This window comes from Chiloscyllium plagiosum, unplaced genomic scaffold, assembly GCF_037043375.1.
Source record: "Chiloscyllium plagiosum isolate Xiang-an unplaced genomic scaffold, Cpla_swu_hap1 HiC_scaffold_1, whole genome shotgun sequence".
Lineage (NCBI taxonomy): Eukaryota > Metazoa > Chordata > Chondrichthyes > Orectolobiformes > Hemiscylliidae > Chiloscyllium > Chiloscyllium plagiosum.
In genome coordinates, this window is record NW_028270139.1 from 94,186,755 (window position 1) to 94,213,611 (window position 26,857).

General features: G+C 39.8%; 1 protein-coding gene across 9 annotated transcripts in view; it reads right to left on the minus strand.

Annotated features, from left to right (window-relative positions):
• Window positions 1-661: 661 nt before the first annotated feature.
• The window catches only part of LOC122549289 (interleukin-6 receptor subunit beta-like), a 95,883-nt gene continuing 69,687 nt past the window's right edge, over window positions 662-26,857 (minus strand). For all 9 annotated transcript variants that reach the window (XM_087989024.1, XM_087989003.1, XM_087989009.1 and 6 more), the window contains 5 exons: window positions 25,937-26,080; window positions 24,666-24,806; window positions 23,050-23,143; window positions 21,580-21,661; window positions 662-17,709 (listed from right to left, as the gene is read on the minus strand). In XM_087989024.1, coding sequence (XP_087845150.1) covers window positions 17,041-17,709; window positions 21,580-21,661; window positions 23,050-23,143; window positions 24,666-24,806; window positions 25,937-26,080 — 1,130 coding nt within the window. In that variant the 3' untranslated portion in view covers window positions 662-17,040. The remainder of the gene's footprint in view (window positions 17,710-21,579; window positions 21,662-23,049; window positions 23,144-24,665; window positions 24,807-25,936; window positions 26,081-26,857) is intronic.

A 26,857-nucleotide genomic window follows, 5' to 3' on the forward strand; every position in this document is an offset into this window, starting at 1 on the left:
TGCAAGTTTTACAAGTGAGGGCCAGTTGGATATGGTCAGTATCTTTCTTGTTGTGAAGAGAATATGCTATTTTATATGACTCACCAATCTTTGGGACATACTGCCTGTCATACCTGACATCATGGCAGCACTGAAATTCATACACCACATTATTCAAATGTGGGATAGGCAGAATGTCTTTTAGGTTTGACAGCAAGATCATGTTGGTGGTGAACAACACACATGTTGCTGCACAGTGACAGTGTGAAACAGCTAACCCCATCTGTTGCTCAAAACATTGAGACACCTTACCCTTCCAGGGTACTCTGAGGTAGACTGGACACTTTTCAGAACTAAGAGTAATGGCCTTAGGGTCTTTCATGAATTTTCATGATAGCGAGAAATAATCTGATCAAAGCAGCTATTGTCCTGCATTAACAAGATCATCAATAAGACCAATATTATTGTGCATGGATTGTAGAAATCCCATAATGTATTCCAACCAGTGAAGGTTAGTAGGAACCATCTGGTTGAATCCTCAACTAGGATATCCAGGAAAGGACGTTCATTTGACTGGTCCATATTTAACGTTAATTTGATTGCAGGATTGCCCAGTAAGACAGGTATGGTAAGTCTTGCATGCAACTGCGGATTCACATTTAGCAAACATATCATCTACATATTGACAAGTGGGAAAAGATTTATTGTCATTTCATTGAATACACATTTCTCATGAAATCCAATAAAGATGTTTATGAGCACTGGATCTGGCAGCGATCCCATGGCAACACTATTTATTCAGGCACACTTGATGTCATTGAAACTGAACTCACTACACAAGTTACAGAGTTCATGACTTCAATTAATACTGATTTATACAATGGTTGCATGTCTAGATCTGACTCTATTATCAGCAGTACTCAAGTTCCATACTGCGACTATAAATATTAATTATTTCCTAACAGCTGGACAGAGTCTTTAATACAATGTTTATACAATAACTTGAGGGAGGGGTTATATTACCGTTAAAGTATTTCTCACCACAGGAAGTGACTGGACGGGAAAAAGAAAATGTTTGTTCAAAGCCAAGTCTGTCAATTTAATTATGATTTGTTAGTTCAGTTGGGAGTTTAATTTCAGATTATTTTCTCAAACAACCAACCACAAAGTTAACCATTACTGTGAAATTGTATGTAGTTTACGTCTGCTTCCAAAACAAAAATTGATTGACTTCATCTATAATTGTGGCTATAGAGTTGGTGAAGCAGAGCATCTAATGCTGCATGATTTAAACTTCATGCTGCATGATTTAAACTTCACTCTGCACCCATCAGGTCACAAAATCATCCCAAAAAGTTGCTGGAATTTGAAGGTGATATCAGCCCAGCAGGAAAACAGGGCCTCTGGGGCCTGAGTAAACAGAGCCAGCAACAGAATATGTCCTTAATCACTGAGACTGAAGGGTTAAGAAATAAACTCAGGAAGAACTAGAAAGGAAAATTTAAGGTGATGCATTAGATGTTAAATCACGGACAGAAAGAATAACAAAGAGAAGAAAGGAAAGGGAGAAAGGGAAACTAAGACAGAGAAAAGGGCACAACATAAGAAATTATACTTACTAGCCCTAAATAGCTACAACAATTTTAGTTTATACTTACCATGAATTAAAGCCTTTTACGTTACATTTATCAATAGGGGAAACAAGCTTTTGAATCAGAAAAAAGCAGTAAGAGCAATAAAACCCCATTCACAGCCAAGGGGTAAATCTGGATTGAGTATGTGAAAAGAGGCCAACTGCCATACACCTAAAGCAAATTCAATCTTCCAGAGGAAAGAAATCAAATTGTTCCCAACCAAAAAATCTAGGCTAGAAAATAGAGTTAAGTCCTCAAGCAGTGATATCACAATTTCCTAATGATTGCCAGCGAAGTTAACAACAAGAAAGTTAAGTAAATTCTTCAGAAACAGACTTAAATCAATTTTACAATTTGGGGATAAAAATTGTTTATTGGAATTTGTGATTTCAGAGTCCTAATGGTGAAGTTAGTTAAATCTTTATTATTTCAATAGTGTGAGTGAGTGACACAAATGTTATTCACCACCTAAGAAGCTTTATCAATGTCAATCACTAAAGAACAACAAAGATAAGCAAAAGAGCATAAATCTAAAGATTCTGTGTTAAATTCAACACAAGAATAACTCAGACACAGAAAGAAACATTGGTGTGAACAAGTTCATGGAAACCATATTTGAACTGAATTTTGTCGATTGAGACCATTCAAGAAAATGTTTATTCACGGATATTTTAGAAATCCTTCAACTAGCCTGGAAAAGGAAGGAGTTCAATCATCTTGCTGAAAATGTCATATTGGTAAAGGACAATAGAATTTTACATCAAAACCAACATTTAACACAGCAGAAATTGTAACGGCTTACAGTTTAATGCTACAAGATTCTTTATAACAGAATGATTCAACAACTTTAATCAACTAAGAATGTAACAAGGCAATAAACTGGGATAGTCATAGAGTCATAGAGATGTACAGCATGGTCCAACCCGTCCATGCCGATCAGATATCCCAACCCAATCTAGTCCCACCTGCCAGCACCTGGCCCATATCCCTCCAAACCCTTGCTATTCATATACCCATCCAAATGCCTCTTAAATGTTGCAATTGCACCAGTGTCCACCACATCCTCTGGCAGCTCATTCCATACACGTACCACCCTCTGCGTGAAACATTTGCCCCTTAGGTCTCTTTTATATCTTTCCCCTCTCACCCTAAACCTATGCCCTCTAGTTCTGGACTCCTCGGTCCCAGGGAAAAGACTTTGTCTATTTATCCTATCCATGCCCCTCATAATTTTGTAAACCTCTATAAGGTCACCCCTCAGCCTCCGACGCTCCAGGGAAAACAGCCCCAGCCTGTTCAGCATCTCCCTATAGCTCAAATCCTCCAACACTGGCAACATCCTTGTAAATCTTTTCTGAACCCTTTCAAGTTTCACAACATCTTTCCGATAGGAAGGAGATCAGGATTACATGCAATATTCCAACAGTGGCTTAACCAATGTCCTGTACAGCAGCAACATAACCTCACAACTCCTGTACTCAATACTCTGACCAATAAAGGAAAGCTCACAAAACGCCTTCTTCACTATCCTATCTATCTGCGACTCCACTTTCAAGGAGCTATGAACCTGCACTCCAAGGTCTGTTTGTTCAGCAACACTCCCTAGGACCTTACCATTAAGTGTATAAGTCATGCTGAGATTTGCTTTCCCAAAATGCAGCACCTCCCATTTATCTGAATTAAACTGCATCTGCCACTTCTCAGCCCATTGGCCCATCTGGTCCAGATCCTGTTGTAATCTGAGGTAACCCTCTTCGCTGTCCACTACACCTCCAATTCTAGTGTCATTTGCAAACTTACTAACTGTACCTCTTATGCTCGCATCCAAATCATTTATGTAAATGACAAAAAGTAGAGGAACCAGCACCAATCCTTGTGGCACTACACTGGTCACAGGCCTCCAGTCTGAAAAACAACCCTCCACCATCACCCTATGTCTTCTACCTTTGAGCCAGTTCTGTATCTAAATGGCTAGTTCTCCCTGTATTCCATGAGATCTAACCTTGATAATCAGTCTCCCATGGGGAACCTTGTCGAACGTCTTACTGCTCTGCCCTCATCAATCGTCTTTGTTACTTCTTCAAAAAACTCAATCTTTTGTGAGACATGATTTCCCATGCACAAAGCCATGTTGACTATCCCTAATCAGTCCTTGCCTTTCCAAATACATGTACACCCTGTCCCTCAGGATTCCCTCCAACAACTTGCCCACCACTGAGGTCAGGCTCACCAGTCTATAGTTCCCTGGCTTGTCTTTACCGCCCTTCTTAAACAGTGGCACACATGTGCCAATCTCCAGTCTTCCTGTGACTATCGATGATACAAATATCTCAGCAAGAGGCCCAGCAATTACTTCTCTAGCTTCCCATGGAGTTCTTGGGTACATCTGATCAGGTCCTGGGGATTTATCCACCTTTAACCATTTCAAGACATCCAGCACTTCCTCCTCTGTAATCTGGTCATTTTGCAAGCTGTCACCATCTATTTCCCTACAGTCTATATCTTCCATATCCTTTTCCACAGTAAATACTGATGCAAAATATTCATTTAGTATCTCCCCCATTTTCTGTGGCTCCACACAAAGGCCGCCTTGCTGATCTTTGAGGGGCCCTATTCTCTCCCTAGTTACCCTTTTGTCCTTAATATATTTGTAAAAACCCTTTGGATTCTCCTTAATTCTATTTGCCAAAGCTATCTCATGTCCCCTGATTTCCCTCTTAAGTATACTCCTACTTCCTTTATACTCTCTAAGGATTCACTCGATCTATGCTGTCTCTTCCTGACATATGCTTCCTTCTTCTTCTTAACCAACTAACTTCAGTGGTGGGCAAACAACAGGAAACAATTCCGACGGACAAAATTAATCTGTACTTGGAAAGGTAGGAGGTCATCAAGAACACTCAGCATGGTGTTGCTAAGGGGAGGCCATGTCTGACCAACATAATTGAATTTTTTGAAGAGGTGACTGGAGTGTTGATGAGGGCAATGTTTTTGATGTAGTCTACTTGGATTTCAGCAAGACTATGGATAAGGTCCTGCTTGGGAGACTGATAGCAAAGGTAACAGCCCATGAGTTCCAAAGAAATTCAGCAAATTAGATCCTGTGTGGCAGGAAGCAGAGGGCTAAAGGTCCAGAGGTTTTTATGACTGGAAGTCTGTGTCCGGTGGGGTCCCACAGGGGTCAGTGTAGCTGTTGTATATATAAATGATTTAGGCTTGAATGTTAAGAGGGTTGCTCAGTTAATTTATAGACAATACAAGAATTGCTGGGGCGGTAAGTAGTGAGGAGGATAGGAGGTAAGTAGTGAAAAGGATAAAAATAGGCTGGTCATACAAAGTGATTAGTAGCAAATGAACAATCTGAAAAAGTGAGACGTGTTGCAATTGTGTGCGGGGGGATGGGGGTGGGGAGTGGAGCAAATAAGACAAGGGAATATATGATGAATATTAGGACCCTGGGAAGCACCATGGATCAGAGGAACCTTTGTGTGCATGTACACTGGTCCCTTACAATAGCAGGACAGATGGACAAAGCAGTTAAGTAGGCTTATGTATACTTGCCTGTTAGTCAAGGCATAGAATATAAGAGCAAGGCTGTGCTAGAACTGTATAAAAAGTTGGTTATGCCACAGCGAAAGGATTGTGCACAGTTCTGGAATCCACTTCACAGAGAGGAAAGTGTTTGCACTGGAGCAGGGTCGAGGAGATTTACCCGGATGTTGCCTGGACGGAGAGTTTTAGTTATCGAAAGAGATTGGGTAGACTGCTCAGCAGGTCTGGCAGGATCTATGGGGAGAAATCAGAGTTAATGTTTTGAATCTAGTAACCCTTCCACAGATATCTGAAACTCACTGCCTGTAAGGATGGTAGAGGCAGAAACTCTCCTAACATTTAAGAAGTATTTAGATGTACACCTAAGGTATACAAGGCTATGGGCCAAATTCTGGAAAATGGGATAAGAATAGTTAGTGGTTGTGACGCGATGGATCAAAGGCTTTTTTCTGTGCTGTAGATCTTTCTGACTTTAGGAGTACAAAGAAATGAAAATCCTAACAATGATCATCTAATTCAGTGTGGATAGAGCTTCGAAATACCAGGGGTAAAAAGACCCTCTTGGGAGTCATCTACAGGCCCCCAAACAGTAGTCTGGATGTCGGATGTAAGTTAAATCAGGAGCTGAAATTGGCCTGTCACAAAGATGCCACTACAGTTGTTATGGGGGATTTTAACATGCAGGTAGACTGGGAGAATCAGGATGGTATTGGGCCACAAGAAAAGGCTTTGTGGAGTGCCTCAGAGATGGATTCTTAGAGCAGCTGGTGCTGGAGCCAACCAGGGAGAAGTCAATTCTGGATCTGGTATTGTGTAACGAACCAGAATTGGTCAGAGACCTCGAAGTGAAGGAGCCATTGGGAAGTAGTGACCATAATACAATAAGCTTCAATCTGCAAGTTGAGAGTGAGATGGTACAGTCGGAAGTGACAGTACTTCTGTTGAATAAAGGGAATTATGGAGCTATGAGGGAGGAGCTGGCCAAAGTTCAATGGTGCAATACCTTAGCAGGGATGACCGTGGAGGAACAATGGCGGATATTCCTGTGTATAATGCAGAAGTTGCAGGATCAGTTCATTCCTAAAAGGAAGAAAGATCCCAGGAGGAGACATGGGCGGCCGTGGCTGACGAGGGAAGTAAAGAAACATATAAAGTTAAAAGAGAAAAAGTATAACATAGCTAAGATAAGTGGGAAAACTGAGGACTGGGAAGCTTTTAAAGAGCAACAGAGGATTACTAAGAAGGAAATACGCAGAGGAAAAATGAGGTACGAAGGTAAACTGGCCAAGAATATTAAGGAGGATAGTAAAAGCTTTTTTAGGTATGTGCAAGGCAAAAAAATGGTTAGGACAAAAATTGGGCCCTTGAAGACAGAAACAGGGGAATATATTACTAGGAACAAAGAAATGGCAGAGGAATTAAATGGGTACTTCAAATCTGTGTTCACTTGGGAAGACACAAGCAATCTCCCTGAGGTAACAGTGGCTGAAGGACCTGAACTTAAGGGAATTTATATTTGCCAGGATTTGGTGTTGGAGAGGCTGTTAGGTCTGAAGGTTGATAAGTCTCCGGGGCCTGATGGTCTGCATCCCAGGGTACTGAAGGAGGTGGCTCGGGAAATCGTGGATGCGTTGGTGATTATTTTCCAGAGTTCAATAGATTCGGGGTCGGTTCCTGAGGATTGGAGGGTGGCTAATGTTATACCACTTTTTAAGAAAGGTGGGCGAGAGAAAGCAGGTAATTATAGACCAGTTAGTCTGACCTCAGTGGTGGGAAAGATGCTGGAGTCTATTATAAAGGATGAAATTACTGCACATCTGGATAGTAGTAACAGGATAGGACAGAGTCAGCATGGATTTATGAAGGGGAAATCATGCTTGACTAATCTTCTTGAATTTTTTGAGGATGTAACTATGAAGTTGGACAAGGGAAATCCAGTAGATGTAGTGTACCTGGACTTTCAGAAAGCTTTTGATAAAGTCCCACGCAGGAGGTTAGTGAGTAAAATTAGGGTGCATGGTATTGGGGGCAAAGTACTAGATTGGATTGAAAATTGGTTGGCTAATAGGAAGCAAAGGGTAGTGATAAACAGCTCCATTTCGGAATGGCAGGCAGTGACCAGTGGGGTATCGCAGGGATCCGTGCTGGGACCACAGCTTTTTACAATATATGTTAATGATATAGAAGATGGTATCAGCAATAACATTAGCAAATTTGCTGATGATACAAAGCTGGGTGGCGGGGTGAAAAGAGATGAGGATGTTAGGAGATTACAGGGTGACCTGGACAAGTTAGGTGAGCGGGCAGATGCATGGCAGATGCAGTTTAATGTGGATAAATGTATGGTTATCCACTTTGGTAGCAAGAACAGGAAGGCAGACTACTACCTCAATGGAATCAATTTATGTAAAGGGGCAGTACAGAGAGATCTGGGTGTTCTTGTACACCAGTCAATGAAGGCAAGCATGCAGGTACAGCAGGTAGTGAAGAAGACTAATAGCATGCTGGCCTTCATAACAAGAGGAATTGAGTATAGAAGCAAAGAGGTGCTTCTGCAGCTGTACAGGGCCCTGGTGAGACCACACCTGGAGTACTGTGTGCAGTTCTGGTCTCCAAATTTGAGAAAAGACATTCTGGCTATTGAGGGAGTGCAGCGTAGGTTCACGAGGTCAATTCCTGGAATGGCAGGATTACCTTACACTGAAAGACTGAAGCGACTGGGCTTGTATACCCTTGAGTTTCGAAGATTGAGAGGGGATCTGATTGAGACGTATAAGATTATGAAAGGATTGGACACTCTGCCAGTAGGAAACATATTTCCACTGATGGGTGAGTGCCGAACCAGAGGACACAGCTTAAAAATACGGGGTAGACCATTTAGGACAGAGCTCAGGAGAAACTTCTTCACCCAGAGAGTGGTGGCTGTGTGGAATGCCCCAGAGGGCAGTGGAGGCCCACTCTCTGGATTCATTTAAGAAGGAGTTGGATAGAGCTCTCAAAGATAGTGGAATCAAGGGTTATGGAGATAAGGCAGGAACAGGATATTGATTAGGAATGATCAGCCATGATTATATTGAATGGCGGTGCAGGCTCCTGCACCTATTGTCTATAAAATAATCAACAACTCCAGTAATCTTATTTACCAACAATCAGCCAAGGAAACAAAATTTATCTGTATCTATTTTCTAACCAACTAAACAAGTTGTCTGATCTGTTTGACAAATTGGCAAATGTGGAAGCACAATTCCTAAGATTTTAAACAGTTTTAGAATTGGACACCAATTCAAATGTACAACAGAGTAGCACACTTCTCTACTACATGTGAACATCAGATCATGTTTTACGTAGACAACAGATCAATGAGAGACAAATTACATTTAACAACCTCATTACAGCTTTTGATCAATTTTCACTTTAAGGCAAATAGGATATTAGCAGATGCCATCTCTCAGAGATGCACTATCTGAACCATATAACAATGGAAACTTACAATAACAGAAAATTTGTGACAGAATAGATGTTTGTTTCTCAGATAAATCAGTTACTGAATGTTTTCAATCAAAAGAGAATCTGACTCTAGAATGAGCTGTCTAAATTGCAGTGAATACAGAGTCTAGAAAATTACAAGATACATCTAATGTGCAATCTAATGTGGAACATTTTACAGAGAGTGTTGAACATGTTTGGGGTACATTGACCTCTCATTTGGAAAATACGTTGTATGTGACAACATTGGGCAAGGTGGTGACCCAGTAGTATTATCACGAGACCATTAATCTTGACACGCAGGTAATGTTTTGGGGACCTGGGTCCGTATCCCACCATGGCAGATGACTGCAATTTGAATGCAATTTTAAAAAAATGGGACATAAGATGATCCTGAAACCACTGTTAGTTGTCATAAAAACATGTCTGGTTCACAAACATCTTTTAGGGAAGGAAATTGCCGTCCTTACCTAGTCTGGCTCAGATGTGACTCCAGACCCATAGCAATAAGGTTAACTCTTAACTGCCCTCCTGGCAATTACGGATGGGTAATAAATGCTGGCCTAGCCAGAGGTGACTGCATCCCATGAATGAATAAAGAAAACAACATCAATATGCAAGCTTGGGAAATCTAATGTTACAGTATCTTGCCACAGGAGTGGATTCAAAATCCCACATCAGTGAAGGAAAACTATCCAGCCTTACAGCAACAACTTGTAGGAAAAGAGGTTAATTCTTGAAGATGTGTATAGTCTAAAGAGGATACCAAGTATCAAAATAAATCACTTCCACACCAACATGTACGCTCATTCCTTAGAAAGAATTTTGTAAAATAGATCATTATTGCAGAGAACAAGTTTATTTATATGGGAAACAATTACTAATTGATAAAAAAAATTACTCTTTTATTGGAGAATGAACACCATTACCTCATCTAGATGCTAATGATGGAGAAGACAAAATAACCAACTTTCTTATGTATTCTTGCAGTCACATCAATGCAAGACCACTGCTGATCTAATGGAAGCCAGTAGAGATCAGGAAAGCTCAGCAACATTAAATTCAATTGTAGCATTTTCTGTACCACCTATTGACATAGATGAATCAATTCAAAGACTTGGGGAGGGGTGGTACATAAAGGAAAAAATATACAGAGACATCATGAAAAGAATGTGAATGTTTATGACAAGATGATTGGGTTGGGTGGTTGGGCAGAAGGTGGTTGGATTGATGTTTGGGCAGAAGTTTTGTATAACAGCTTTAGAAATCTGGAGTAACCATGTGACAATGTCATGGTCCAGCTCTTCACAAACATATACAGTATTCACAATGTGGACTGAGTTAATAGACACATGGAGAGCAAGGAAGAAGCTTTAAGTCGAGGAATGATAGGGAAGTAGTGCAGCGGCCTGAAGACCTTGTCTTCTTCTTGAAGAGTAAGTCCCGAAATCAAATTCTTACATAGAAAACCACACAACAAAAGATTTTACACATTCTTAACAGTAACTACCATTAGCACCATAATTACTTTAACAGCAAGAACTGACCAATATAAACAGTTTACAGAAGAAAACCTGCACCAGAGTCTGGGGTTGACGGAAAGCCAAAGTTTAGAAAATATTTGGAATAACATTTATGTACATTTTGTTTTATAGCATTCATAGAATTGAGCAGAATAGCCTTGCGTAATTAGATCTATGTTGACAAGAGCATTTGGGTTGTCTGAGCTTCGTTAAGTATAGCACAGTTGGGCTTCTACCTATTGGCAATAATGGGAGAAGGGCCTTCATATATAAAGATATTTGACCTGGAGCAATTGGGACAGCCACGAATAGGGAAAGGGGAGGACATAAGTGTAATTATAAAGTGTAGGAAAGCAAGTCTTATTACAATTACTAAAACTATAAAAACAGAGGAGTGCTATCCCAGAGACCATTTAAATCTGTTCAGTAAGGTGCATAGAGGATTGGAGTGTAAGGATGCAGAAGTTATGCTGCAACTATACAAAACCCTGGACAGGCTTCACTTGGAATACTGTGAGCACATCTGGGTATCACACCTTAGGAAGGATGTACTGGCATTGAAGGGAGTACAACGTAGGTTTACAAGAATGATACTTGGACTTCTGAGGTTATGTTACAAGGCCTTTTTTAACTAGGACTTAAAAAGCTAAGGGGTGATCTGATTGAAGTCTTCAAGATATTAGCAGGAAAAGGCCAGGTAGATAAACATAAACTATCCCTGCCCATTAGGGAGTCTAAAACAAGAGGACACAATCTAAAAATTAGGGCCAGACCATTAAGGAGCGATGTCAGGGAGCATGCCTACACACAAAGTGTGGGAGAGGTTTGGAACTCTCATCGCAAATGGCAGTTGATACTAGATCAATTATTAATATTAAATCTGAGATACATAACATTTGGTTAAGCAAAGGTATTGAGGGATATGTGCCAAAGACAGGTATATGGAAGTAGGTTACAGATCAGTCATGATCTCATTGAGTGGCAGAACAGACTCAAGGGACTGAATGGCCTACCCTTGTTTCTTTGTTCCTATGTATAGTATGCAGGGTGTATCTGAGCAATTTCTATAATGTTGGGTAGATGCCAGTATTTCAACTACTGGAAATGCTTGGCTAGGAATGCCACTATTGTCAGAATGTTGTCAGAGCTCATAGTCTTTGCAGTATCCAGTGCTTCCAACCATTTCTTGAATGAATGGAATGAGCTGAAGACTGGTATCTGTGATGATGAGGACCACTGGAGAAGACAAGCGAATGCTCAACACCATTTTTCTTCCCTTCTCCACTGATGATAAATTGTCAGAATGTTGATACAGCATCCAGTACAGGATGACTAGAATCTGCTTAAAATTAAATATTGAAAAGGACCTTTGTCTAGGGTCCCTGATCCAAATTCTGTTCCCTAGTTTCCAATGCTATCCCTCTCATGGGAGTAAGTTTATGATTAATTCTATTTGTTCACCAGCTTGGGCCCAAATCTTTGTGGAGTCATGAAGACTCAGTGGATGAATCAAAATGGCACCAGAACCCCAGCTTCTGAAGTCCAAATCCAGAATCCTCTCCCAATCGCTGACAGATCCTGTTGTTTCCAAAGAAACAGGGAAGGGAGTAGAAAGTGATCCACACGTGGAAAACCTAAACCCAAGGCCAACTGAACTTTGTCAGTCAGGCAGAAGTGGGTACTGCAGATGCTGGAGATTAGAGTCAAGATTAAAGTGGTGCTGGAAAAGCACAGTAGGTCAGGCAGCATCTGAGGAGCAGGAAAATCGAAATTTCAGGCAAAAGCGCTTCATGAAATGAACTCTGTGCTGAGTTTAAACAGATTTCATTTTCCCTGGAGAAAGGTCATATCACACACATTATTGTTTAAGAATAGATGGGAATGTGCGTAAAGGTAGATACAATGATTAGATTAGATTCCCTACAAGCCTTTCAGCCCAACCAGTCCACACCGACCCTCCGAAGAGAAACCCATCCAAACCCACTTCCCTCTGACTAATGCACCTCATACTGTGGACAATTTAGCACAGCCAACTCACCTGGCCTGCACATCTTTGGACTGTGGGAGGAAACCAGATCACCCGGAGGAAACCCACGCAGACACGGCGAGAATGTGCAAACTCCACACAGTCACCTGAAACAGGAATTGAATCTGGATCCTTGGCACTCTGGGGCAGCAATGCTAACCACTGAGCAAATTTGAACAAGAAACAACATGCTGTGTCACTGATTTGAAAATGTCTATAATTTCAATAGCTGTGAATTGACACAAGTCTGGGGGTTATTATTATGGTGTTACTCCTGCTTGAATGCTTCTGTAACCTTTCATCATCACAGTTAGGAGTTGCAAGTTCATAGTTTAAATGATAGCTCCTAAAGGTTATTAAAGGATTAAATTTTTATCAAACTAAAAGATGTAAAAGTAGAATAGCCCATTCTGCACATTGAGTCTGCTCCACCAGTCAATGACATCAGGACTGATCTGACAATCTTCAAATCCACTTCCCTGCCTTTCTCCTATAAGCATTGATTCCCTTACTGATTGAAAGTTTGTCTGTCTCAGCCTTGGATATACTTAACAATGCAAGCTTGACGCTAAAGACTTTCACAACTTCGTAAACCACTGAGAGAGGAAATTCCTTCTCATCACTGTCTTAAATTGATGACCCTTTTTCTCAGATTATGCCTTCTGGCCCTAGGTTCATCCACAAGGGGAAATAATTTTTCCACATCTACTCTGTCAAGTCCCAGATGATTTTTAAAAATTTTGCAATGAGGTCTCTCATGCCAATGAATACAGGCCCAACCTACTCAACCTCTCATTAATCAGTCCCAGTGAACCTACTCTGTCAGTTCATCTTTCGTTAGATAGCTGTGGTCTGACTACTGCCCTGTACAACTTTGGCAATACCTTCCTACTTATATGCTTCATTCTCTTTGTAATAAAGATATGGCACAATGAATATAAATGCTTGTTTTTATAAGGGATTAAGTAATTAATGAGCTTTAAATGTATTAAATATACCTTTGCCAATGAAAATATAAAATAATACAAGACTGTTTTTTTCCATGTTGAAATGTGTAATAGATATTTAGAACCTTATTTTATTTTACACGGCATTGTATCTTCAAAGGTGAGTGCACTAAGCTGGGAATTTTCCCAACTCTGCGCAGCCAACACAGGAGTGTCATTCAGATCCTGATGTCACATTTGATAAAGTGTTAAGTTCCTGATTCATATTTACACCATCTCTGAAATCAATTATTCCCACTTTCCTAATTTTGTGCCTTTCTGAGCTCATCTGCCACTGAAACCATCAATCATCTTCATTATCTCTAGACTCAATCAATGTGCCTTCGGCTGATCACCCACTATCGTTTGTGTGGCGTTTATCTTCAAAAATATGAACTCATCCAAGAATCTGCTGCCCATATCTTAACAGCAAGTTAACTTAATTGCAAGAAGTCCTGACTCCCTGCCTTTATGTTCGTTCCTACATTAATTCCCAGTCAAGCAACATTTGGTGTTTAAAATTCTTATTTGTTTTTGCATCCTTCCTTGACCTTGTCCTTTCATCTCTTAACCTTTTCCAGATCCTTAACCCTTTCTGAAACCCATACTACTCAAATTCTGCCCTTATGTGCATTCCCAATTAAATTTATTGTGGACCATTGGCAGCCTTCAGACATCTCAGCATCAAGTTCTAGAATTCATTCCCTACACCTCTTTACACTGTCCTCCTTTAAGACATTTCTTAAAACCTGCCTCTTTGGCCACACTTTTGTTTATCTGATCTGCCAGCCTTCCCATCATAACTGAATAAGTGACTTAATCATTGCTCCAGCTGGAAAACTTACTTGAATCTTATACAATAACAACTTACATTCATATATTGCCTTTAACATAATCAAAATCAATCATGGTGCTTCGCAGGAGTAATAAAGAAAATTTCACATAGAGCCACAAAGAAATGATAAGCATGATGAGACGTGACCAAAATTTGGTGAAAAGGGCACGTTTTAAGCTCCAATGTAAAAGGAAAGGAGTACAGAGAGATTAAGAGAACAAAGTCTGAAACAGGTAGACAGCATGATTGAGAAGGTATTTAGCATGCTTGTGTTCATTGCTCAGGCCTGTGAGTATCGGAGTTGGGACATCATGTTGAGGTTGGACTGAATAGTGTGGATGTTATCTACCTCGACTTCCAAAAGGCCTTTGATAAGGTGCCTCACGGGAGGCTGCTGAGTAAGGTGAGCTACTGGCATGGATTGAGGATTGGCTATCTGACAAAAGGCAGAGTTGGGATAAAAGGTTCTTTTTCAGAATAGCAGCCGGTGACAAGTGGTGACCCGCAGGGTTCAGTGTTGGGGCCGCAGGTGTTCACCTTATATATTAATGATCTGGATGAAGGGGCTGGGGGCATTCTGGCAAAGTTCGCCGATGATACAAAGTTAGATGGATAGGCAAGTATCTCTGAGGAGGTGGGGAGGCTGCAGAAAGATTTAGACAGTTTAGGAGAGTGGTCCAAGAAATGGCAGATGAAATTCAATGTGGGCAAATGCGAGGTCTTGCACTTCAGGAGAAAGAATATAGGAACGGACTATTTTCTAAACAGTGAGAAAATTTCTAAAGTCAAAGTACAAAGGAATCTAGGAGTACTAGTCCAGGATTCTCTAAAAGTTGACTTGTAGGTTGAGTCCATGGTTAAAAAAGCAAATGTAATGTTGTCATTTATCTCAAGAGGGTTGGAATGTAAAAGCAGCAATGTGCTTCTAAGACTGTATAAAGCTCTAGTTAGGCCCCATTTAGAATACTGTGTACAGTTTTGGGCCCCACACCTCAAGAAAGACATAGTGGCACTGGAGCGTGTCCAGCAGAGATTCACACAGATGTTCCCTGGAATGGTAGGCCTAACATACGATGAACGACTGAGGATCCTGGGATTGTATTCATTAGAATTTAGAAGATTGAGGGGAGATCTGATAGAAACTTACAAGATAATGTATGACTTAGAAAGGGTGGATGCTGGGAATTTGTTTCCGTCAGGTGGGGATACTAGGACCCGTGGGCACAGCTTTAGAATTAGACGGGGTCAATTTAAAACGGAAATGAGGAGCCAGAAAGTGGTGGGCCTGTGGAATTCATTGCCACGGAGCACAGTGGAAGCCAGGACATTAAATGTCTTCAAGGCAGAGATTGACAAATTCTTAATCTCGTAAGGAATTAAGAGATATGGGGAAAATACGGGTAAGTGGCGTTGAAATGTCCATCAGCCTTGATTGAATGGCAGAGTGGACTCGATGGGCCGAATGGCCTTACTTCCACTCCTCTGTCTTATGGTCTCATGGTCTAATATTGGCGAGGCCTCTTCTGGAGTATCAAGTGCAGTTCTGGTCACCCCTCCTCTGGGAAGGTTATTATTAAACTGGAGAGGGGTCAGAAAAGATTTAGCAGGATATTGCTGGGAAAGGAGCGTTTGAGTTAGAAAAGTAGGCTGGAACCTTTCTCACTGGAGCATAGGTTGAGGGGTGACCTTCTACAGTTTTATAAAATCATAAGGAGACTAGATAAGGTGAATAGCAAGGGTCTTTTCCTAAGGGTGGGAGGTTTTAAAACTAGGAGGCATATTTTTAAGGTGAGAGGAGAAAGATTTGAAAAGGACATGATGGTCATCATTTTAGCAGAGTGTTTTTTTTGTGTGGAATGAACTGTCAGAGGAAGTGATGGATGCAGATGCAGGTAGAGCTACAATGTTTAAAAGATATTTTGATAAGTTCATGAATGGGAAATTCATGCAAGCAGACTGGATTAGTTTGATTTGGAAACATTGTTGGCAAAAAGTTGGACCAAAGGGTCTGATTCTGTGCTATATGAATCTGTCTCAAAGTTCAGCTCTTGGGACCCAGGCAGCTGAAGGCATACCCTCTAGTGGTAGAACAATGAAGCACAGTGATGCCGAACAGGTCAGAATTGCAGGCACACTGAGATTAGATTAGATTAGATTATTTACAGTGTGGAAACAGGCCCTTCGGCCCAACAAGCCCACACCGACCCTCCGAAGAGCAACCCACCCAGCCCATTCCCCTAGGGTATTGTACAGTTCAAGAAGGTTACAAAGGTATAGAGGAATTTGAACACAAGGCTGGTAATTCAAACATTCATATAATTGTGGATTGCACTGTATTGCTTTCCTGAAATAATCCACTGTTTTATTTACCTTTCCTGTGCCCTGAGTTTCATATATTTATCTCCAGTTAACTTTCATATCAATATATTCAATGTATTACATGACTCCAACACATAGTGACACTGTTAGACCTGTGTAGCACTGGTGTAGTTTCACCAATAGACGAGGGAATATGATTTCAAACACAATGTTTTCTAACACATGATTTAGACTTTGATATTTTGCTTACATTGTTCCTGCATCCCTGGCCACAATTTTGAAACTATCTGTTGGGGACAGAGATCATAATGTGACACAGATTTTGTTATTGTGATGGTGCTTTCAATAGTAATGTGAGCCTCTTACATGAATTATTTTCTTATATAGCCTGTAATGGTTCTGACAATCATGACATAAAAGTTCAATTCCTTGAGAACAGTTGTGGTTCAAATATAAAAACAAGCTTAAAATTAAAAAATACTGTTAATGCCGATATAAAATTATAAAAATATTGGACATGAAACCAAAAGAAACAAAATAAGTTAATGTTCTCTCAGAATTGCAGAAACATTAACTTATTTTCCTCTATTCATATCCCAACAGGCCAGCTGTGTATAAAATTTTCATTTTTATGCTGATAACTAAAGAGATAACTGAGCTGATAACTGAGATTTCTAAATGGGCGCAGCACAGTAGTCAATTACATTTCATTGTTTAACATTAATCCAAGTAACTGCACTGTAATGTAAGTTTGCACTGGGTTATTCGGCTGGTTATCTTGAAGAGAACTCTGTGGATTCACATTGACAGTTCCAGCATCTCCTTGCACTTTCATGCCCTCTTTACAGGAACTATCAATCAGAGAATTGCTTGAGCTATCCGAATCCAATGCAATTTTTGACTCAGTCATGTGTAAGGAGTTATTCAAATATGAGTTGATTTTAGTTATTTGTTGAAATACATCATTTTCATGAGTATTTTGTGGACACCAATTTTCTTCGACTCCATCAAGTGCACTTATTTCAGTTTCATGATCGCTTGTACTCTTTTCTGAAGTATTTGAAAGTAGTGGCTGCTTTGACAATGACCGACAGAAGTCAGGGATTTGACTCTTGTAGCCTTCTTCTAAGACTGTGTACACAACTGTATCTGCTTGCTGTAACAACTTGGTCTCTTCACCATTTGAAGCGGTCTCATGATGGGGAGGCACAGTAGGGGGACATTCCACTTCCACTGTGTGTAGATGTGAACTCAGGTCTTTCTTTATGGACTGTAGCTGGCTTTCCTCAGGCAGATATAAGACTTCAACTGTGCTGATGTCGGTGTAGTGGTCATTTCCTGGATTCAGTATTTTTGGGGTTTGATCATTCTTGAAAAGGAAAGAAAAAGTTATTCCATCTGGTAGCATAACATCCTTATTATTTCAGTCCTGCTACCATCCGAGACTTTGTATAACTGCCCAAACTCCCATTGCCACTACCTACCCAGACATCACCATTGATCATCGCCCAGAGTTTGTGGCTAAACCAGCTGTCATTTTATTTCAAATTCATGCCACTACCTTTACCAGGCTCAGCAAAGTCAGCACAATCCAAAATTAATTTTGATAGAAATCAGTTCCTTCTTTGTTTTAGCATTAACTGACAAATGCTAATCTCAAGAGGCAAAATACACCTAAGACCATAGGATATAGGAGCAGAAGTGGGTCCTTCCATCCATCGAGTCTACTCTGCCATTCAAGGAGATCATGACTGATCTGATAAACCTCAATCCAACTTTCCTGCCTCTTTCCCCATATCGCTGGATTCCCTTACTGATTAAAAATCAGTTCATCTCAGCCTTGGATGTACTAATGACCCAGCCTCTGCAACCTTTTGTCTTAAAGAATTTCACAGAATGACTACCTCCTGAGAGAACAATCTCCTCCTTAAATGGGTGACCAATCTACTCTGAGATGATGCCCTCTGTTCCTCAACTCTCCCACAAGAGAAAAACTATCTCCCCACATCTATCCTGTCAACCTCCCTAAGAATTCTTTATGTTTTAATATGGTCTCTGCTCATACTTCTAAACCACAATGAGTACAAGCCCAACCTACTCAACCTCTCCTGATAAGAAAATCCCTCCATACCAGGATCAACCAAGTTAACCTTCTTTGGACTGCATCCAATACTAGTATGCCTTTCCTTAGATAAGGGATCAAAACTGTTCACAGTTTCAGCAAGACCTCCCTATTTTTATACTCCATTCCTTACTAAATAAAGGCCAACAGATCATTTGCCTTTCCTGTTCCCCACTAAATTTGAGATTCATGCTTTGTGAGATTCATGCAGTAGGATCCCCAAATCCCTCGGTGCTGCAGCATTCTGCAAACTTTCCCCACTTAAATATATATTCAACTCATTCCACATTCTAAGGGGTGGAGAAAATTAAAAATCACACAAAACCAGGTTACAGTCCAACAGGTTTATTTGGAAGTACAAGTTTTCAGAGCACTGCTCCTTCATCAGGTAGCTAGTGGGGCAAGATTATAGGACACAGAATTTATAGTAAAAGATCAAAGTGTCAAACAACTGATGTATTGAACAAACCAAGACTGCTGTTAAGTCTTCAATCACTTAGAATGGACTGCAGGTTTTGATTCATTAATATCTAGATCACAGAACTTATTTCCAGTCACATTCCTGAGATAACTAAAGGCTTTATAAAAAGGTGACATCTCAGCTCAGACAACATATTAAAGGTGTGAGGTTAGAGTCTGTCTGCACTCCAATCTTGAGTCAAACTGGATCTATTTCCAAAATAGGAATTTATAAAATCTCACATGGACTGACTGCCTTTAGATTGTGTGCTTTTAGTGTGTGTGCACATCAACCTATGGGATGAATTTGCATTTGCATTTGTAGATACATTCTATTTTGTTCAAAAAGAACACAATCTCTCAGCAGTCCGAAAGCTTGTACTTCCAAATAAATCTGTTGGACTATAACCTGGTGTGGCATGATTTTAAAATTTAAGGAACGATGTAATTGCATTGGAGGCAGTTCAGACAAGATCCTTGGATAGTATTTATCCTTCAAGTTAAACCACCAAAACAGATTAACTGGTTATTTACTCGATATATTAGAGAGTCACAGAGTCATAGAGACATACAGCACGGAAACAGACACTTCAGTCTAATTCGTCCATGCCGACCAGATATCCTAACCTAAACTAATCCCATTTGCCAGCACTTGGCCTATATTGCTCTAAACCATTCCTGTTCATATAACCATCCTGATGCCATTTAAATGCTGCAATTGTACCAGCCTCCACCAGTTCCTCAGGCAGCTCATTCCATACATGCATTACCCTCTGTGTAAAAACGTTGCCCCTTAGGTCCCTTTTAAATTTTTCCCCTCTCACCTTAAACGTGTGCTCTCTAGTTATGGACTCCTCCATCACAGGGAAAAGACCTTTTCTAGTTACCCTATCCATGCCTCTCATGTTTTTATAAACATCTATAAGGTCACCCCTCAGCCTCTGACGCTCCAGGGAAAAATGCCTATTCAGACTCTCCCAATAGGTCACATCTTCCAACCCTGGCAACAATCAATATTGAATTGATTTGATTTGATTTATTGTTGGCTCATGTACCAAGATACAGTGAAAATTATTGCTTTGCACGCTATCCAGGCAAATTAATCCTTACACCAATGTATTAGAACAAAATGCAGAATATAGTGTTATGGCTTTAGAGAAGGTGCAGAGGTATTGTTTCATGAACCTAGATGTATGCCAACTGACTCGCACAAAACAACAGATTACATTCTAAAAAAAAACTGATTAGATTTGAAGCATCATGGTTATCTGACAGCAGATTAGCACTGTTTTCCTTCTGTTTAACTGCCTGTACTTCCCCTGTATGTGCATAATCAATACCAAGTAATTCGCTCCACAAGTTTGTACAACTAAGTATATTTAACGATGATTATCCTGCTGGATATCTTTTAAATTAAAGGAATTGGTAACACAATGGCAATTGCCAATGAACTGAAATACATTGTGGGGAATGAGCTACCCAAAAGCAGGAGGCATAGAAAGAATTCAGCATGACCCAGTAATTAAGCAACAGGGGCAAAGGGTGCTAGAATTCAATAAGTTTGTATTGTGCGGGAGGCTCATTACAATTAGATGATGTAGCCTGTCATAATAGCTGGAGAACCTGAGAAGCACATGTTTGGAAGAAAAGTGTTGAAGAAAGGGCAGTGCTTTCATTAAAAATGGAAATGCCCACCTTCACCATGTAGTTTCCTTGCCAGGTTTGGAAGTAGCAGCCAACAGCTTTTTGCTGTCTGCTCTCATCCGAATAGGGTTTTCATTTGTAAAGGTCCAAACAGGATAAATGCAGAAAGGATGTTTTCCCTGGCTGAGATGGAGGGATGAGTGAATGCAGACACTATAGTTTCCTAAAAAGAGGCAAGGCATTATGACTGAGATGAAGAGGAATTTTTCACTCAGTGTGTAGTAAGTCTTTCTCTATTCTCTATTCCAGAAGGTTCTGGTGGGCCTGTCATTATGCATGTTTAAACCACATCGATAGATTTCTATCTAGGAATGACATCAAGAGATGGTCCAGAAAAAAGCAGCGCTGAGGCAGATGATCAGCAATTATCTCAACTCAACAGACTGAATGGCCTATTCCTAATCCTACATTCCTTTGTTCCTATAGCATTCCAGCACGTGGTGATGCAAGCACAAACAGTAAATTAAAGAGATACTCACATTAAACAGTAAAGTGAAGTCAAGACAATGAAAGATGTGTTGCTTAGGAAAAATATAAAAGTAATTGAAGTGTGACTAATAGTTCAATCACTGCTTTTATCTTAGTGACAGATCGCAAGATGGCACCAAGTATTAGTGCAATTAAAGAAGATCAGAAGCTAAGCTGCCATAAGGATTATGATGACTTTTTAAATTAAAATCATTTCAAAGTAGGAACTTAAAATTTGTAGAAACATGCAGTAAGCAGAGAGTTTTGCTATTGATTGAATTCCTTTCCAAAATGTAACAAAGATACACATCAACTTAAAATTAAAAGCAAAACACTGGGCTAAGTGAAAAAAAAAACAAGACTATTGATTTAAAATGGTAACCCTCTTACAAAAGGTGTCTCGCCTACAGAGAAATTCTGATATTTTTTACTTCTGTACCAAATTAAACCTCTACAAATCAAAGACATAAAAGGAGAAAGGTATACCTTGTATTGATGTTCATGAAACCAATCAGCTAAACTGCTACCTGCTGGATCTGCCACATCAGGCCAAATGTGTTTTGCAATCCTAAAAGAGTCAGAGGTAACAATTACAGCTGTACATCCTTCAAATGACAAAACAAACCATGGCTGCAGTGTATTTCAAATATTTTTGCCATTTCTACACTTGATTGTCATTCAAAATGAGTGGAGACATATTCTATAATATTGATGGCAGATACAAAATACTAACTTTAGCTTTTTTTTGACATTTAACATCACCCCGCTAGTGAGGGTGTTCCAGATTTTGGCTCAGCAACACTGAAGGAGGAGGAATGTAATTCCAATAGAAGATGGATTGCAGCTTGGGGGAGTGAGCATGCTGGTGGTGGGGGTCCCATGCCTCTTCTACCTTTATCATTCCAGGTACAAGAGGTCACATGTTTATAACGTGCTGTTAAAGATACAGCTTGTTGATTGTAAACATTGTTATTAAAATTTTTAATTCCAGATTTTATTGAATTCAAATTTCACAATCTGCTATTGTTGCACTTCAAACACACATCCTTTGAGCATTAGCCTGTTTATAGATTACTAGTCACACAATCTTACCATGATATCACTGTCTCCTCCAACATAAGTATACACTTACATTACGTTTGATATTTTAAGATATTTAGTGTGGTATGGATGCTATTGGGAAACCAAGTCAGAAGAAAAACAAACCGCTCCAGAGTATCCCCCTCCTTAAGGTATGACCACCTTCCTCCCTACACTTGTTTCTTTTTGGTTCCTAGCACCCATATAGAGTCATAGAGTCATAGAACCATAGCGGTTAACAGCACCAAAAAAGGCCCTTCATCCCTTCGAGTCCACACTAGTCAAAAATGACCAATTATTCTAATCCCAATTTCCAGCACTTGGTCCATAGCATCCCTTCACATTCCTCTGAACGTCCTGCCCCCTAACCTTAAAGGTATGCTCCTGGTCATTTATCCCTTACCATCCACCCTGTCTATACACAATTTCATGCATCCTAATTATGTCTGCCCTCAGGGTGGCCCTGTACAAAATCCTACAAGAGAATGAGGTTCCAATGTTGGAAGCGCAGTCAGCAGTTCCTGCACTGATTGCTGACATCAAGATACTCCAGATCACAACCCACAGCCTAATCCTCATGCTTCATGTGATACATGTTGCAATGCCACAAAATATTGTAATACGTCAACCTTTAAATTATATACATGTTCATATTCAGTGTTGCCAGTACAGAGCTCCACATGCAGGGAATATGCATTGGAAATTTGGGCAGGTACTATTCAGTGTTCACACCTCCAGAATTGAGTTGATGGAAAATCAAACCCATTTTTGATTTGTCCATATGTACTGTGTTTGAATTTTTCTGCCTTTGATGCTGACGGCCGGAACTTACCTCTGGTACTTGGAACTCAAAACATTAAGAGTTAACGTACTAACCTACGCTTGTTGTTGAAACAGATTATCAACATATTTACTAGCAGTAGGAAGATGACGAGAACAGGCACCAGAATCACCACAATATCTTTTTGCCCTGTAATAAAATTATAAACTAGATATTACTTTGAAGCAATAACAGTCACAACTCTGATCAGCAACATATAATGCTTGTATTTCTATTTAGATTCAGCAAGACTTCCCTCAGCATTTTGTTTTCCACCATTTTGTTCCATTTGCAGGCATTGAATGTCTTACCAGAATATGCTGAAAATGATGAACATTTAAACAAACTCTCTAAAGGTTTGACATTGCCACACAAATAATAATACCTATTGTTTGAAACCTATTAATCAACTATTTTTGATTAAGTATCTATTTTGAATGACTTAAATTTTTGGTTTATGATATTCAAAACATTAATTTCACAGATCAGAAATTTAACATTTATATTCACAGAACACAATTTTACGGCCAATACCATACATGTAGATTTAAAAATAGTCTATAATTTGATATTAAGTGACTGTGTTGACCAACTTATATAAATGAAAACGAAAATAGCAATTCCTTAACATCCGGCATCCAGCAAAACCAGATTACACTGCTTCTTGTTTGAAGGAAAATGGTTCAGACAAGGTTTACTGAACTAATAGCTGGAATGGACCATTTGTCTTATGAGGAGAGGTTTGGACAGGCTAGGCTTGTACCCATTAAAATTTAGAAGAGTAGGAGGCAAATTATTTGAAGCATAAAAGATCCTGAGGATCAGATGATTATGGAAATGATTTTTCCATTTGTGGTCATTGTTTAAAAATAGAGATTAGCAGAAACCTTCGTCTCACAAAGGGGCATGAATGCTTGGAACTCTTTTCCTCGATAAATAAGGTGAAATTAGAGTCTTTGAATCTTAATAAGCAAGGGGATGAAAGGTTCTTTTGGTAAAGCAGGAATGTGGATCTCGAATCAGATCGGCTATGATCCTGTTGAATGGTGGAGCAAGCGGCCTACTCTTGCTCCTAATTTGTGTGTTTGTATGTTCCATTTGCTAAACTCATAAAACACTTGATCTCATGGGAATGTCAATTATTTTGAAATAGTGTTTGAATCTTGCAACATCTGCAGAACACTGTCATAACTGAATATGCATAAATTCTCAGTCAAATGACTACAAATATAATGAAATGTAATATTTTTAAAGAAGTTAGAAATGCATTAGTCTGCTTTGTGGATTGTAATTAGAAATGGGTCCTCAATTTAAGGTGGTGTGTGGAAACAGGACTGGTACCTTTTTTATGCAAAAAGGCTCTGTTCAGTTCCATTTCCAGATGGCAATTTCACACTGATAAAATCTGAAATTCACCTCTTCTGTCACAAACATGCACCATTCCCTTCAATAAGGGAATAAAGGGAATGAGACCCAAGAAATCACAGGGAACACAAGCTCTATCACTTTAAAGTCAGCCCTAGCACATAGGCCGATTAGGGATGAGTTGTTAGCTTTGTAGGTCAGGAAAGTTGGCTTGGCAGGGGAACACCACAGCTGGTTTCAGTCCTTGACACAAACACAACCCAGGAATAAAGGAACATCGAACTTTTTTGAAGTTTTCTTCACTGACCAAGAGCATTTGTTGTAAAGGAATTCAACGTGCTGTTCATGCCTCCCTTCACTGTGGATGCCATAACATAAAATGTGTAATCAGTATTCTTTTGCAGAGATTTCAGTGTATATTCATGGACTGTTGAATTCACTGTTACACCTGCGAAATAATGGAAAACATTATTAGAAGGCAGTAAACCTTTGTCCAAGAGAGTTTTGTGAAGACGTCTCTGTGTGCAACAATAATGTTTAATATAGTGTTCATTTTACAAATTTGTAGGATCATTGATTCAAAAAAATCACAACACAGGAGGTCATTAGCACTTATAGTTCCTTGTGCTATAGTGCAGATCACTTCAAGAGTGTTGCCATGTACTTTTAAATGTTTCTGTCTCAGCAGCCTTTTAGTCAGTGAGTTTTAGGCCCTCCAGATTCTGAGTGACAAAATGTTCACCTTGTTTCCTTCTTATTCCTTCTGTGTTAATCCTTAATCCTTTAAATTCCACTCTTGGTTAATGACCTCTCTACTAAGGGAAGTCGGTCATTTCCATCCACGCCGTCTCAGCTCCTCATAGTTTACTTATATATCAATTAAATCTTCCCTCAGACTCCTCTGTTCCAAAACAAACAACATCAGCCTCTTCATTCTTTCTTCAATTAAAATTCTTCAGTCCTTGGTAACATTCCTCTGTCTGTTTTTCCAGTGTGATCATATCCTTCGTGGTGATGATTACCATAACTGGGCTGGTTTAGCATCATACAGAGTTCCAGCATAAAGTCCTTGCTATTGCATTCTATGCCTCCTCTAAGCAGTGTATCTTAAATGCCTTTTAACCACCTTATGTGCCTGTCTCATTAGATCTGTGGACACCAGCACTCAAAATATGTGGGAGCAGAGGACAGACTCACTGCAAAAACCTCACAAAGAGAGGTTTAGTTGAGGTAAATGGACCATAAACATCCCTCTCTGTTACAGACAGACAAATGGCTGTATAGCTTGAGAGGTATCACACTGCATCAACATGGGGCATGACAAGGAACTACCACTGCTGGTACAGGGATTGAGATCCATGCTGTTGACATCATCTGTACCATGGTCAGGCCAATTAGCCAACAAGTTAACCAGTACCCAGAGAGTTACAGAAGGGTAGAATAGTTCATATGCAGGAAACATATAAATGATAGTGAATGTACACGCCAATACTGGAGCAATTGCTGCAGCAATGATATGGATATGACTGTGCTCTAATATTTATTTGTTTACAAGACTACTTGAAAAAGCACACTTACCTGCCTCGCCTTTTGCAGATTTGTAAAAAATGGTGTAATTGGTGATGAATCCATGCCTCTTTTCCACTGGGATTTCATGCCATTTAATTGTGCATTCTGTTTCTCTCGCAAGTGGAGCATCAATAATTGGGCCTACTTCTGGAACTGATAAAGAAAATCTTCATTGAGAAAGCAGTGAACACTAACAATCCTTAACATTTATTCATTTAGAATCAGAGATGTTTTTACCCTTCTCATTTTCACTAGTATTCACCACAGACAGAGTTTAGTTTTACATGACAATGCCATGGGATTTTCCAGGAAACAGCATTCAACAGCCTCTTAACACCATATAGGCTCAACTTACTTTTATCCCACCCACTTGCCAGGAACATATTAAATGAATATAGCAATCACCTCCACTATTACAGAACAAGATGGGCCCAATTTTAACCCGGTTCATGTGGATCGGTTTTAATAGTTAAAATCAGACCTAATAAGTCAGTCATGTTATTTTTCCAAGTGAATTTTATTTCTTTGCCCATTAAAAGGAATGCATTCTTTGTGTTAGAAGCTGATCCAAATATGATTAGCAATTTTTAAAATAATCCTTTCATAGAATGCCATCACTGTTGGCAAATAAAATTTGTTCATTAGACTACTTGCCCTGCAGAAGGTGGTGGTGAGCTGCCCTCTTGAACAGTCCTTTTGATGTAGGTCCAACAAGAATTGGGGAAGGAGTTCCAGGATTTTGACCCAGTGGCAGTGAAGGAACAGTGATATATTTCCAAGTCAAGATTTGTGGTTTGAAGGGGAGCTTGTAATTACTGGTGTTCCCAAGTCGCTGCTATCCTGTCCTTCCAGTTGGTACAAGTCACAGGTTTGGAAGGTGTCGTTGAAGGAGTCTTGATGAGTTACACCAATGCATCTTGTAGATGGCAC